Source organism: Anarrhichthys ocellatus, unplaced genomic scaffold (genome assembly GCF_004355925.1).
Source record: "Anarrhichthys ocellatus isolate YVR2014 unplaced genomic scaffold, GSC_Weel_1.0 scaffold68, whole genome shotgun sequence".
NCBI classification, from domain to species: Eukaryota; Metazoa; Chordata; class Actinopteri; order Perciformes; family Anarhichadidae; genus Anarrhichthys; species Anarrhichthys ocellatus.
In genome coordinates this window covers 1,791,751-1,807,402 of record NW_022280098.1, presented here as the reverse complement: position 1 = coordinate 1,807,402, position 15,652 = coordinate 1,791,751, and the positions used below count along the sequence as shown (strand labels likewise).

Genomic DNA, 15,652 nt, shown 5'->3' with positions numbered 1-15,652 from the left:
TGTGTGTGTGTGTGTGTGTGTGTGTGTGTGTGTGTGTGTGTGTGTGTAGAGACCGTGTGTCGTGTGTGTGGCAGACTGTACGAGACCATCTCTGCCATCTTTGTGTCCACCCCAACGAGAGCTGCTTCCTGGTGGAGAGGGCTGTGGTGGGACTCCTTCGGCTCGCAATCCGCCTGCTACGACGAGAAGACATCAGCTCTCAGGTACACTAAACACACACACACACACCTGGACTCAAACACTGCAGCAGAGTTGGTGTGATGTTACTGGATGAGATAATCATCTCAGGTCAGCAGACTGTCACAGTGGTCAGACTGAAAGGTCAGCTTACATCCGAACAGCAGGTTGTGTTTTTCTGCAGACGGGTCTTGTTGATCTCCTTTACCAACACTCTGACTTTGTGATTGATTGTCTGCTTCAAGCCTATCTTTTAAGTCTAAATCAGGCAGTCTCTGCAGCCTGAGGACACCAACTCTGGTCTGGCTTTGATTCACAGCTGATTCAGTGGGTTTTTATCTCTTTTCTTATTATTTCCCAAACACACTCGTGTCAAAATGCTGCTGAATACACTGCTTCCATTTCAATGCTCAGACGTCTTGAGTAAGCATGTACGTTGATTGCTGCCCACCTCCTGCTCTGCTATTGGTCAGGAGAACTGCTCTGACAATGACCTTCTGTCAACAAAGTGGAGCATGATGTTCAATAAGCTAGCCAATGAGTGAGTCTTAGGACAGAGCAGTTCTGAGTAAAGCCAAGTTCACCCAACACCACTTTGAAAGTGAACTGTTCTCACTGTGAAACTTACTCTCTTGTAATCTCTTGAGGTCATTGTGGTTTTCACACTATTCAATTCAATTTGATTTATACAGCCCAACATCACACATCTGTGGTATTAGGCTATAGCGTAGTTGGGTTTGTTGATGTCGTGGTTGGTGCGCACATGTTCACAAAGTAGCCTGTTTCCACAGGTCTTTACTATTTTCCCTATGTAGATAAGTAATGACTCATGTTATGTTTATTCATGCAAACATCCAGCACTAGGTGCAACAGTAACTTTGGTCTTTGTTGCAAATGCAACACATAGCACAACGGGGTACAGGTGACCCTTCCTCCAGGACTCCCCTCCATCCGTGTCTCACGCTCTCATTGGCTGTAGCTGACAGACTCCCCAACAGGTCCAGATACTGATTCTGCTACATATCTAGAATGTGCCATCGATGCATCGACGAGACTCTCGGCTCACGTCTGTGAACAGTTGCCACGTAGCGCTCGAGCACAATGTGCAACCACAGATTCTCTGATTGGCGAGCGGGAAATCAAGGCTACAGTCGTGTAGTGTGAACTAGGCATAATGGAAGACTGGGACTGTGCAGCCCAATGTGCACAAACTAAACCAAGCGTGCATCACCTGAGCTGGAAAATATTTTTGAAAGATGTTCTCAGCGTTCACATGGACAGTAGAGGAGTTAGTCATGCTGCTGCCCTCTGTGAAGTACAAGCAACAGTACAACCTTGATAAAGCCATTGTTCAGGTCTGCATGGCTGTTTGATCAATCAGACACACTGTTGCACATGTTCCTTCCCTACCCCAAATACACACACATGTGGTGGAAAATAAACTGTTAAACCTCCCGCTGAGAAATAACCGAGATGAGAAAACTCTTAAATATAAAAACATATTTACTGAACAGACACTAATAATAATTCAGCTGAATGGATAGAGCTCTTTCCCCACAGACGGTTCGGAGGTCTAACAACAATGAATCGTTGAAACGGAGTATATATGCACATTATCTCGTCTCTCCCCCCCCCTCGCAGATGTCCTCCTTCTCTGTCTGCCAGGTTCCCAGCCTTGGTATTGTATTTTCGTGGGAAGAGGGTTAAGTGGTGAGATCAGGATGACGTCATAGCAAGCCATACATGATATGCCTGAGATATGATAACATTCATTATTTTGGTTGAAATTAGTCTAGTTGCCGTCGTCTGCATATATGCAGGTTTAAGCGATACTAGTTATAACTAAAAGAATGATATGATAAATTTCAACACACACACACACACACACACACACACACACACACACACACACACTCTGTAGTTTAAAGTCAATCCCACACATCGTCCTGCTCCCACAAATACTCACTGGAGCACCACGGGGAGAAGGACTGAGACACTGCTGGTGTTGGTCTGTTGATGGGATTTGTTGACAGTAAGTCAAATATGCAATACAGCAGCAGCAAGCCTTTTCTTCTAACAGGATTACATCAATGACACAACAACCGTAAAAGAGAGACAGTCAGACTTTTCAGGCGGGGTTGTCACCAGGGTCATTAAGCTAATGTTGCATTCAGTCATTCAGTCAGGGGGTCACTGACAATACGGGTCAGTCATGTTGCCATGATCACATTGATGACCTACAGTATGATATAGTGAGGCTTTCATACTCATTTTACTGGACTGCACCAGATAATCCAGGTGTTGATGTTTAGTATCCACCTTAGTGTTCCAAATAGAACGCTGTCTCAGCACCGATATCATGGAAACTCTTCCATTGGGTCCAAACAAAGACTGAGAGATGTGTGCTGATAAGCAGGTAATCTAGAGCTGACCTGACCTTGTATTAGGAGGGTGACCTACATTTAAACCCATCATCTAATACTCGGAAATCAGCTTTGCATCTCAACACTGTGTTTGTGTTTTGTTGTTTGAAATCTTATTCCTATATAAAAGTCAAATTCACAGAATGCTACCGTTTCCATTTAGTCACATGGTATTTCATTTACATTTTCACTTAGGAGAGTGTTTGTAATAAAGGAAAAACAAGAAAGAAGTAGAAAGAATGAAAATGTTTGAATTTGATATTTGACCAGATTCTCTTCCAGCCCTGATCTTCTCTCTCCATGTTCACACCCACAGGTTCTCCTTTCCCTGCGTCTCCTGCTGATGATGAAACCTCCCGTGTTGTCCCGGGTCAGTAGGCAGGTGGCCTTTGGCCTCCATGAGCTGCTGAAGACTAATGCAGCCAACATCCACAGCACAAATGACTGGTTCACGCTTTTCTCCTTGCTGGAGTGCATCGGAGCCGGAGTGAAACCGCCCGCCTCCTTCCAGCTCGCTTCCACCCCTACTGACAACGACACAGGTGCAATATTTCTCTCCACATCATCAGGTTGACCTCATTTGATTTTGGTGACCACTGAAGACTGTCGTCCTTGTCCATGTCGATGAGTCCTTGGGCGAGACTCTTAACCCGTAGGCTGAGCCTGCGGTGTGTGAATGAGTTACTTCGTCCTGATGGGCAGGTGGCACCTTGCATGGTAGCCCCTGTTTTCAGTGTGTAAATGGGTGAATGACATGTAGTGTTAAAGCCCTTTGAGTGGTCAGAAGACTAGAATAGCGCTATACAAGTGCAGTCCATTTACCATTTACGTCCGTCCCGTTCTTGTGAACGCGATATCTCAAGACATTCTTCAAATCTTCTTGTAGAAAGTTTACTTTGTACCGTTTATATTTGACGGTACAAATATGAGGAATGAGGAATTCTCTATCTCCCCACCAGCACTGTATTCCTAGCACTGTAGGAAAGATAACAAAGTCCCCAAAAATTACTATTACAGTTAGAATAATGTATGAAAATCCATATGTTACCCAGAGACTCTCCTTCTTGTGTCTGGTGATACTGAGGACATGAGAACATGTTGGTGTTAATATCTAAATACAAACTGCAGTTCAATCACTGTAATGCTGGTAAATTGTTTTTGATATTGAAATGTGGACATTCAATCTTTCTAGTGCGTGCTCCCTAACGCTCCGCTTGTTTGTTAATGCAATGCTGTTCATATTTTACAAGGAATGTCTTTTTTTGCATTCACATATTTACAATACGATACATAAATATAATTAGTTGCTTGTTATCCCTCTAAACTGTTCAGCGATTGTCCCAAAAGTTATTTTTGAACTCATAAAAGTTGAGTATTCACCAAACACAAAGTAGTGGCATCTTTCAAGAACAGATTTTGACCCACATTTTTGTCTTGTGTCATGCAGTCAAGAAAATGAAAGTATAATTGTGTACTTTGTGTCTCCAGGAGCCCAGTCAGATAGCGAGCTGCCCTCTCATCATGTTAGTGAAGTGAGTTTAGACCGGGGCTACACGTCTGACTCAGAGATCTACACGGAGCACAGCAAGACCAGGATCCCTCGCTCCACAACAGATGTGGATGTAGCAAGCAGTGGATGGCTCGTGGTCAGCGCGCGCACGCACACACACACACACACACACACACACACACACACACACACACACACGCACACACTTACAAAATACCTGAATGATGAGCAGCGAGCCATGCTGTATATTGTACATGCACAGTCACTGAAACATCCTCAGTCACGTGTTTAGGATCACATTTTCTAACCTTCAAAATAAATGATATTTGTATATTCGTTTGATCAAACTCTGATGCATATTTGTGTGTCTGTGTTTTGTACTTTTGTCCAGGTTGGGAGAGATGACCTGGAGATGAGTAAGAGCCCTCAAGTGAACTCCAAAGCTCAGCTGAATCATCCCCTTGTGAACCAGTACAGTCTGACGCTGGGTCAGGACCTGGGCCAGCACGACACCAAGTCTCTCATCAAGTGTGTAGAGACGCTCTCGTTCATCGTCCGTGATGCCGCCCATGTCACCCCTGACAACTTTGAGCTGTGTGTCAGAGCCATACGAGTGTTTGTGGAGGCCAGCCTCAATGGAGGTGAGACATTTACAATTCCATAGGAGCTATTTTAAGAAATCTAGATATACTAGGAACTTCAAGGTGCAAGATCCAAAATTGGGGGTAATTCCCAATGCTTCTCAACATGTCGACGGCGAGCTGAAGGCAAACAGCTAACAGTGCTGACAGTGCAGAGTACGGCAGAAGTGCTATCAGAGCTTACAGTGTTTACCTGAGGGGGAACCAGAGGTTGGGTTCTACTCTTCTGCCGCTGTCAGTACGGTGTTATCAGCTGTAACCGCCGTGTGAGAGCAGTGCAGAGCGGCAGCTTTGAGCTAACCAGTGGGGCACGCTCACATGCACTAACATGCACTAAGAGGCTCGAGGCCGGACGGCTATGTCAGCAAAGAAAGAGAAGCTCTGATAACAGCAGAGCAGCACTAACAGACTTCATTCTCTGCTCAGGAAGTCATCCATAACGATGTACACTGACGATGTCACTTCTGAATGAACTTTCTACACAGGAGTAATGGCTCACTGGTCACATGTGCTATTCATGCTTAGCTGCGACCCAAAGCATCCCTTTACCTTTCAAGTTATTTTCCATCTCTGTGCATACACGTTTGATTAAGTAGAAATCAAGTAATAAAGGAGTATGCCAAGCAAATACTACACAAATCCGTCAATCTCCCTCCAATTCCTAAAAATCTACTATTTTCTATATTTGCCATGGTTTGCCTGAGTTACTCCAGGATGGACGACTATTTGAGAAAAGACTGTTTTATGAATCAAATGTTCTAGCAGCGTGTAGAAACTTTTGATTCAAACTACAGCAGCAACCCTGTGCCTTTAGTCTGCCCGACATTCTTTTCCTCTCTCTGTGCTTTAACCTCCTTCTCATCTGCCCCCAAAACCTCTTCCTCCTATTTTTCCATTCATCCCTCCCTCCTGCTGTGTGTGATCTACACAATGACAGGGGTTAAGCTGGAGATATGGTAGTGGTGCACCTATTCATTTCCTGCTACAGCAGTGCTTCAGGCCATTGGAAACATGCCGTCAACAGAGCTTTACACAGACGAACAAAAGCGATGGGTCGATCAAAGCACTGGGCTGAGGCACGGCGCTAATCTCTTTGAGATACTGATAGAAAGTGCAGAACCTGCCATTACTCGATTGAGTGTTTGTGGTCTGACTTCATATTGTTTTGTTGAAGGTAGTTTCAAGATAAATGGGAAGTTTTTGAAATGGCCTAGAGCTGTGTGGTTGTTTTAAGGATCGGGCCATCATGGATGTGATTAGTTCATGACGAGCTCTTTAGGCTTCATAATGGCCGTACCACATAACAGAGGGGCGTGGCCACCGGATGCCAGTAAAAGCTGGGTGTAGTGAACTCCCACTATTTCCACCTTTTCCTCGGAGAGAGCTGTCATAATTCACTCTGTTACTGGAGGTTTTCATCTGGGGAGGTGGGTCTCCCTCTCTTCACTTGAACTGAGTTTATTCCTCCGCTCCGGGGACAGACGTGGCTCATGAACATGGTACATCAGGAACACCTGGAGGGTATTTCCTCACATTTGGCACAGACCTCCCTCTGGTCTACATGAATTGATGCGATTTTGGTTGTCAAAGGTCACTGTGACCCCACAAAACATGATTTTGGCCATTATTCACAAATTCAAATGCCTATTATGACAATTTCACACAAACGTCTAATAGCATAAAATGAGGAAGTGATGACATTTTGCACAGACACAATGTAAGCTGTAACTTCACTGGTTAGCGGAGGGAGACATACAACCGCAAAGCTGTGATTTTAGTTTTCTGTTTGAATAATTTGCTTCCTCAGGTTACCGCAACCATGACAAGAAGAAGAGCCACAAGTACGACTCCTCCAAGTCCCGGATGAGAAAGAAGGCAGGGGGAAGGGATAAGGAGGGCGGAGGTGGAACGAGGCGAGGTGGCAACCGGGCGTCCAATCAGCGTCCATCACGTTCCCACAGTGACGAGGAGGAGGACGAGGGTGTCCCTGCCAGCTACCACACGGTGTCATTACAGGTTAGTCAGGACGTAAGTACAACAGCACTCTTTACACTTCCACCTTATTCTGATTTGAGCCCAGCATCTCGTTTCACCCAAACATGGTCATATTCAGTGTAGGTGAGCATTTGAGTCCATGCAGCACTAAAATGATTCGTTTAAAGTCACTTAGCCCCTCCCCCCGTGTTGCATAGTGAAGCTTTCCTTACAGCTGTCATGTGGAACAAAGTAGCTGTAACTATATATAGTTACAGCTATAACATTTAATGTCTATAATATACAGTATTGATACTGATTGTATCAAATAATTTAAAGAGACAGACGTATTAAGGACTTGTGTAATTGACTTCATGTGTTTTAAACCTCAAAATCCCAATATTTTAGTGCACACACCCTGTATTCACTTTCACTTGACATTTAGACTTCTACTAGATATAAAGCCGTACATCCTGGTATTAACACTGGTGTTGGTGTGTACAGCTGTTAGACCTGATGCACACTCTGCACACAAGGGCTGCCAGCATCTACAGCTCCTGGGCAGAGGAGCAGCGCCACCTGGAGGCTGCAGGAAGGAAGATCGAGGCCGACTCCCAGACCCTGTGGACCAGCTGCTGGTGCCCGCTGCTGCAAGGTAGGCATGTTTGCAGATTTGTTTAGTAAGTTCATATTTTAGTTAAAACTCAGTGTATTCATCTTCCATAGAGAAATAGTCTATGCATTTGACAAAAAGCCATCAACTTATGGATTCTTGGGTGATCTTGAGAAGACACATTTTATTGTTGGAGTATTGACTTTGATCTGTGTGGAAAACTGTTTTTTGATAAATATTGTAAATGTTAATTTTATTTATGGTCATTTTTTTTGTTTACTAAGAGTGTGATTGTAACACTCCAAAGTACTTGATATTTGTAGTAACAACAGAAAAAGAAGAACAAATAATAATCAGTGACCCACTTGAGGCCAGAGTGCAGGGTCTGTAAGGAGTGAGCCTCCTGCAGCAGGTTTTACTGAGCCTGTGATCCAACAGCTGTCTGTAAAGAGACAGTGAGGCAGGAAACAGTGAGGCAGGGATTTTCATGCAAGCCTGAACTTTTATGCAAACCTGAAGCTTACATTTGAGCTCTCACTGGGTTGATGTTTGTGACTATGTAAACATAGTTAATAATTTCAAATCAAAATTTCTATTTTCACCAGTTCCACATTTTGTCTGACTGTTAAAATACACAAATAAAGTTGGTCAATGTAGATTTATATTATGGTAGTGCTGTTGTCATTATATCTCTCTTTCACACACCCCCCCCCACACACACACACACGCACACATATGAGCCATCACACAGTGTTTGTTCAAAAGCCAAAAAGCCCAAACAAAGCCATTTGTGGTCTATATTTAGCAGTCACACTTTACTTAATTTAAGTAGAATCCAGACAGTTGAAAGCTTTTATATAGAGAATACATGAGGATTATTTGCCTAAATTTGGATCTAGCAAAGAACACCAGTTTGTGTTTTTAGGCCACGCTTTCTGACAACATCGGAGCTCAATATGCTCATTCCACCTTCTAACAACACGGTGCAGCTTTCCACGGTGCCCTCTGTTTCATTACAAGAGATTCATTTGTACTCATCACTCTGTACCTCATGAAAAACAACAATAAGAACTACACGCTATCATTTTGGTTTATAAATGCTGTGTCAGTTTATCACATTCCTTCTCACATTTAAAACTTAAAATCAGAGCAGAGCCCAGGGGGCTATTTCACAAAAGCAGAATTAAGAAATCCCGGCTAAAAGAAAAGGCCAGACTTGACCTGGTACAGTCGATGCATTCTGGATGAGGAGGTGTAACAAGGTAAAGCCAGGTGTAAGTAATCCAAATATATGCACTTTCACAGCTTGTTGCAGCAGACCACGAGGTCGATAACAGATTTACTGACGCTAAAATGGAGAAAAGGCGTTCCACATACTTAACACCCAGTGAGCAACAGCTACTAATGGAAGTTTACTGAGAAGCAAAGCATATAAAAGGAAAAAAAGTTATCGCGGCCAATGTTTTAAAACAGCGAGAAAAAGCGTGGCAACAAAAGCAGACTCACTGAATGCAAAAGCCTAAAAATATACATTTACTAACCACAATTAACTGTACTTTGATATTTGCCCAAATGAACAGTTGTACACTTTGCCTTTTAAAGTGAGAAGTGGTTGCTCAGGAAATTCACCATGAAGATTACAAACAAAAATCCAAAGAATTAACGGTAGATCGGGACCAGATTACTGATGTGATCATAATAAATCACTAATAAACTGAATGTTATTTTTTGTATTGTTGATTGTTTTGCTTCAAGGGAAACATACAGCATGCACAACAATGTAGGCTGGTACAGTCACTGAAATATGGCTAAAAAGGCATTTTTGGTAACTTTCCCTTTACACAATTGGTTAGGATTTTCTCTCTCATTTAGAACATACTGGGGACACACAATCCATTAGTGTGAGGTTGACCCACCTTTTGAGGTGATGTGCCTGGTATAGAATGAACAGTACACTATGCTAGTTATTAGTCCAGTGAGCGGGGCCTTTGCAACTTTATCAGCCATTTTTAATCGTTATCTCAACAAGTGCAATAGCATATTCATCAAACGCTGTCACAATAAGCAGGAGGAGGACCGTCTAATGCGTCCGCTAAAGAGTACCTTCGTGACCTTTTTAATGTGAACTCTTTGCATTTGTACTTTTGAAGCTGTAATGTATTGTGGATAAAATAGCAAAAATCAAATCATAATTTATCAATAATAATAACAGAATAATGCAGGGTCACTAGTAGTACAGTTCAAGTGTATGATAAAACTAACGATATGAAAACACGACTCTTGAATACATTTCTATTTTTTACACAAGGCCTTAACATTGTGCCTGTTTGAAATGAGGTTAAAACATATCTTTCAGAATATGCATATACATAAACCATCTTCATGATGAACTGCGTTCTGGTGTTTAACAGCAAATAAACGAAGTGGAGTTGGCTGAATCCTGCTCCACACATCACATGAAACGTATCACTTCATATTTTAGCCAGAGACCTCTTCAATCAGAGGTCAGACCTTTCAAACTCACACCTGACGATTGAGACACCACCGCTGGCCGTAACTAGATACAGATATTTCTGAGTTCAAAAACATACGAGATATTGATGTATCAGCAGATACTCATTTCTTAACACACACACATTAAGCAAAAACATGTTTTGAAAGTTATTCCTTCAAATTATTTTTGTTGAAAGAAGTGTGACCAATATATGTACTGAGCAAGATATCCTCTAATTGGATCTCTTTCATCAACTTCAGTGTGTTGTGACCTACAAGCTCTTTACCAGGTTTTAGACCATTTGTGAAACCAGGGGGTCATGTTGTTTAGAGGCTCAAACATGTACAGTAAGATGTTAATATACTTGACTTTGTTCTTGCCTGTAACACCTCCGCGCACCATAAATGTGTACAGTATGCTTGTAGCTGGTTCTGAGGAGATCAAGAGGGATTGATGAGAGGTGGAGGATAACTCATGTCTGTCGTATGGTTGTCCACTCCAGGCATTGCTTGGCTGTGCTGTGATGCCAGACGTCAGGTCCGTATGCAGGCCCTCACCTACCTCCAGAGGGCGCTGCTGGTCCATGATCTGCAGACACTGGATGCAACCGAGTGGGAGTCCTGCTTCAATAAGGTCAGAAAGAAGGAGAGCTACATGTCTGCTGCTCTCAAATCCTCTATCTGCTCTTCTGTTAAACAGAGCAGGTCGATCAAAATGTGCTGATGAAGTTGGATTTTATAAACTAACTCCTTTATCTGCAGTCCCGTTCCTCACTCGGTCCGGTTGTACTTCCTGATGTAGTGTGTGTGTGTGTGTGTGTGTGTGTGTGTGTGTGTGTGTGTGTGTGCGTGCGTGCGTGCAGGTGCTTTTCCCGTTGCTGACTAAGCTGCTTGACAATATAAGCCCAGCAGATGTGGGCGGTATGGAGGAGACCAGAATGAGAGCCTGCACCCTCCTGTCAAAGGTTTAAACAATACACACTGCAGCACGCACACAACAACAACCAGCACATGTTCCCACAGGAGCAGAGCATTCACACCAGCTGTCACATATTTCACCACACACACGCATGTACGTGTTCAGCTTGTGTTACCCTTCTTCTACGAGCTCCGTGCTGTTTTTGTATTTCCTTGTTTATGGTGAAGACTTGTTTTATTAAAAGATGTTCAACTTACAGTGTGATTGCATTATCAATGACACATCAAGATTTCCATTTCAGTATAAGGGAATAGACACAAAAGAGAGGAATGGAGAAATAATAAACATGAGCAAATACACGCAAATGTATTTGTAAGAAAGGGTTCATTAATTAGTGTTAATTAACATGAGGATGATACATCGACTTATATACATACATATGTACATGTAACAGGAGATAATACCATATACACATTACTGATACAATAACCTGTTGTAGTGGTACTGAAGGGGAACACTAATTATATTATGATAATAATAAAAAGTGTGTGTGTGTGTGTGTGTGTGTGTGTGAGTGTGAGTGAGTACTTAATTTTGGCCAACATGTGATTGGCATGAAGTTAAGGATACAACAAATAAGATGGAAACAAGAGGAAGATCTTTATTTAATCTGGAGAGATTGAACTTGCTCATCAGGAGCAAGTTCAATCTCAATGATGTGGAGAACATGCAGCACATGAGCTCTGTCTCCCGGCAGCAGCTGTGGACTGATCATGTGTGCTTGTTTTCCGTTGGTCCAGGTTTTCCTCCAGCACCTCTCTCCTCTGCTGTCCCTGCCCACCTTTGCTGCCCTCTGGCTCACCATTCTGGATTTCATGGACAAGTACATGCACGCAGGCTCCAGTGACCTGCTGGTGAGAATAGTCTTACTACTAACATACAGTACTGTAATGTGATTGTAGCTGATATATCACGCTGATAGCTGATGCCTTCATTCACCTGTGGATACGGTCTCTGTTCTCTCCTCTGATGGGCTGCCTCTGGTTTTGGTTGTGTAGTTGGAGGCCATCCCTGAGTCCCTGAAGAACATGCTGCTGGTGATGGACACAGCAGGGATCTTCCACAGCGCTGACTCCAGGACAGGATACTCAGACCTGTGGGAAATAACCTGGGAACGAATTGTGTGCTTTCTGCCTCACCTGAGGGAGGAGCTCTTCAAGCAGACCGTCATACAAGGTACTCAGCAGATATGCAGGGATGTAGAGGGTGAACAGCCCGATGCAATGCCTCCACAACATTTGCATAATAGTTTGTTGTGGTACCAGGAACTTGATAGTGTTTCTCGTGAATCATCTTTGTTTTAGATCCAGTGCCCAGTCCTCCAGCAGAGCCCGTGCAGCCGACACCCTCGGCAGGCCGGCCTTCATCCCCTCAAGTGTCTCCGCCAGCTGCTCAGCCAACCTCCCCAGTCCCAGTTAACCCTGCAGAGACACGGACCCCCAGCAGGCCAGCATCACCCCAGGAGCGCCAACCAGCCGGTGTCAACGGTAAAACACTGACGATTCCCAGCAGTCACATCTCACCACATGCTCTGTGATCACCACGGCTTCTATGCACATCTATTCAAAGAGATAACTTTGGCGGTGTGATAAATATGAGCCCAGATCTAATAGTAACCCAGCTTTGCAGTGAGGGAACACTCATTTCTCCTCTGTGTTTTCTAGGATCGGCCCGCTCGTCTCCGGTGCCACCCTTGATTCCCCCCGTGCCATTAACAACGTCCCCTGCCCAGGCCCCCTCACCCTTGAGCCAGTCCCCCCTCATCCTGCAGCCTCTCGACTCCCCCCTGCAGGTGGGAGTCCCGCCCATGTCCCTGCCAATCATCCTGAACCCCGCCCTCATCGAGGCCACGTCCCCTGTACCACTGCTTCCTGGTCCCAGGCCTACGAGCCCTTCTGAGTAAGAGAGCCCCCCCCCCCCCCACACTCTGTCCTCTTTCCAGCCCTCCCCCCCTTAAACTACTGGATCCCACGGACTTCAACTACAGCTTCAAGAGCTTGTCACAAGGTTCTTTAAACGATGTAACATGTGCGAGAAGACAAAATAGATGTGCCACCTCAATTATACCACATTTTATTCAAAGGAGAAGAGACGTGAGGTTTTCTTTTGCACGTTGTTTTATTCCTGTATGTCCAGATATCCGGGAACAGGAAATGCAGGATAGAGTCATACTATGAAAAGTATTAAAAGTAAAAGTGTGATTGAGGTTAAGTGGGTTGACCGTACCTGTCGATAACAACCATGGTAGCTACCATGAGAGGGCTGACTGTGTGCTGCACACATGGCCAGCATTTTATCGGCTGATTCCAGTCTTTTAAACTCGATGCATCATATATATTTTAGACCAATACAATAAAATACAAAGTCTGATTCTGTTTTCCCACCACAGCTTTATTCTTGGGAATGTAAGGCAGCCGTCAGTTCTTTTAAAATCTCATGAAAAGACCCAACGCTAACAGTTAGTACGGCACTCCATGAATCCACATGTGGTGCTCTAGTGAGTGTTTGAATGTGGATCCAAATACACTGCAGTGTGTGTGTTGATGGTGATGAAGGACCATCCAGAGCAGCAGTTGGCTCATTGATGAAGAACACGTATGAGGCTGTGGCGCACTCACTAGACTTGTTAGGAAGTGTCAGCGGGGCTCTGCTGGTAGGAACACAGATATAAACTACCACCACCACTGGGGGACATGGTCTCAGGACGTCTACAGGTCTGTTCAGGCTACAGCCCTGGTGTCCATGTGTGGGAATATTCCTGATCTGATCACCATCGGGTTCATGTATTTAGGATAAACGTTGATTAAATGTGTGGAATAAAGGATCGGTATATCCAAACTGGGGTTTAGTCTAGAGGTAGCACCGTCACTCCCATGTTTTCTCATTACCCCCTCCCCCTCTCTTGCATAGCTGCGAACTTAATAAGACCAGGCTGACCTCATGGCTTTGCTCACACACCTGTGCTTCATATTCATTTGGAGATTTCCAGCGGGGACAGTCAGTGAGTTATTGTGGTTGGAGGTACTGCATGTTGTTGATTAAATGAGATTCCCAGAGCTGTTGTATCACCACTGTTTGATCAGCGTCTGATTGAACACTGTACAGAAAAGGACTTTATTTATTTACCGATCACTTTGTGCCTCACAGAGGCTACAGACGGAGACACTGGCCCGCTCTCTTTCTTTCTTTTCAACTCTGCATGAGCTCTTTGCCCCCAACGACTAAACACCAGCCGTGATTCCTCTCCCACCCAACAGAGAGGGGCTGTGTTGTGTGCACATGATGGACGGAGATGTCACATCTACCACATTCCAAAATGGAGATACTTGAGCGTGCAGTGAGCTCAGTCCACTGCATGGAGCAGAGCGAGGGATCCATGTAGACTTTAGTGTTTCATGATAAGTCGAACACATAATGAAAGAGTTCCGTATTGATGCCATTTGATCATGTTTGTGTAGCTGCAACAGTGCACACATGAGTCCCCCAGGGCCTTCATGTAGACTCGTACCACACGGAGGTCATAATGATGACGGCAGTAACTGAACCTCTTCTGCTTACATGTAATCATTACTGAACATTTACTGAAATTATAACATTTAAATAGTTTTACTTTGAAAATCAGCCATCTCCATAGATTTAATTTTGTCTGCAGGTTATTTCAGTTCAGTAAGTTTCATCTGTCATGGGGCCAAAGGCTACATATCACATCACACACATAGGACAACATTATACAATCCACCTTTTGTAAATACTGAAATATATAAAGTGCATAATAACAGAGTTAACTAATTCAGATAGAAAATTAAAGAACATATCATTATTTTGCACAAATTGAATCTAGAGACTCATGTTGAAATTCCAAATGAGAGAATTGAGACGGGAACATCTGGTCTGCCAAGATTAGACGGATCAGATGACATGGTGTGAAGTGACTTACCTGAGGTCTGCTCCGCCTCCTTCAGGGTCATTGTCTGTTCACGACGTCTGATTCAGACAAACTCTTTATTTGGATGTGAAAGCTGTCAGTGGAGCTCTGGTGCAGAGGGTTAGTGCTGTTGACCACAGCTGAGATCTCTGTGTTGTGTGTCATATCATTTGGTAACCATGGAAACACATATGCTCATTAGCATGCGAGTACAGGGATTTTACCAGATCAGCATAAAAGTTAAAACGATGTTTTAGCAGTGACCACAGTAACTGTTCCCTTGTTTATTTATGACTTATGACATTTGTGATTATGATTCCATGACCTGACTTCATCTGAGTTTGTCTGATAACATTTGAGCACCTTGAACACAAGTGGCACCACTTTGACCGGCCTTCTGACCACAGTGGCATTTAGAGCCCGTGAGTTCAGATAGTTTTAGGAACATGTTGAAGTGCTGTCGTTTCCTTCGTATGTATTCAGTCTGCTCCCATAGAAAGCGGCTGCCGCTGTCGCATGCTGATTGTGCCTTGTGTGCAATGACATGGAGCCTGACCGGCTGATGGAGACTAATTCACCATTTTAATGCCAAATGACGTAGAGTAGAGTAAGGTGTAGACGTGGACAGCTTAGCATCCGCTCAGCGTGGCCCTGGGATCCTCTCGGTGATGTGACATGTTATTTATTGAGTTGTGAAAGAAGAGGACTTCTCCACTGCAGTACAGCTGTTGGGTGACACTACAGCCTCATAGAGCCGCCAACAGGAGATGTTTTGTAAGCTGTGTTTATTTGTTGGAGGGGACTCTTATCAGGTGTGGAGTCTTGCTTGAACAGGAAATTACATGAATATAATGTGTATATATAAATGAAAGGTAATGTACTTTTTACTATGTAATAAATATAATGTAAAGAAAGTG

General features: G+C 43.8%; 1 protein-coding gene across 2 annotated transcripts in view; it reads left to right on the top strand.

Annotated features, from left to right (window-relative positions):
* gbf1 (golgi brefeldin A resistant guanine nucleotide exchange factor 1) overlaps positions 1-15,652 on the top strand; it is a 24,227-nt gene extending 8,575 nt beyond the window's left edge. Inside the window, exons 10-21 of one of the 2 annotated variants that reach the window (XM_031873098.1) lie at positions 50-203; positions 2,917-3,142; positions 4,089-4,246; positions 4,502-4,751; positions 6,559-6,767; positions 7,230-7,380; positions 10,335-10,465; positions 10,695-10,796; positions 11,551-11,664; positions 11,809-11,986; positions 12,115-12,297; positions 12,475-15,652. In XM_031873098.1, the coding sequence (XP_031728958.1) occupies positions 50-203; positions 2,917-3,142; positions 4,089-4,246; positions 4,502-4,751; positions 6,559-6,767; positions 7,230-7,380; positions 10,335-10,465; positions 10,695-10,796; positions 11,551-11,664; positions 11,809-11,986; positions 12,115-12,297; positions 12,475-12,713 (2,095 nt within the window). In that variant the 3' untranslated portion in view covers positions 12,714-15,652. Of the gene's footprint in view, positions 1-49; positions 204-2,916; positions 3,143-4,088; positions 4,247-4,501; positions 4,752-6,558; positions 6,780-7,229; positions 7,381-10,334; positions 10,466-10,694; positions 10,797-11,550; positions 11,665-11,808; positions 11,987-12,114; positions 12,298-12,474 lie in introns of both variants that reach the window. The other variant, XM_031873097.1, reaches the window with a different exon arrangement.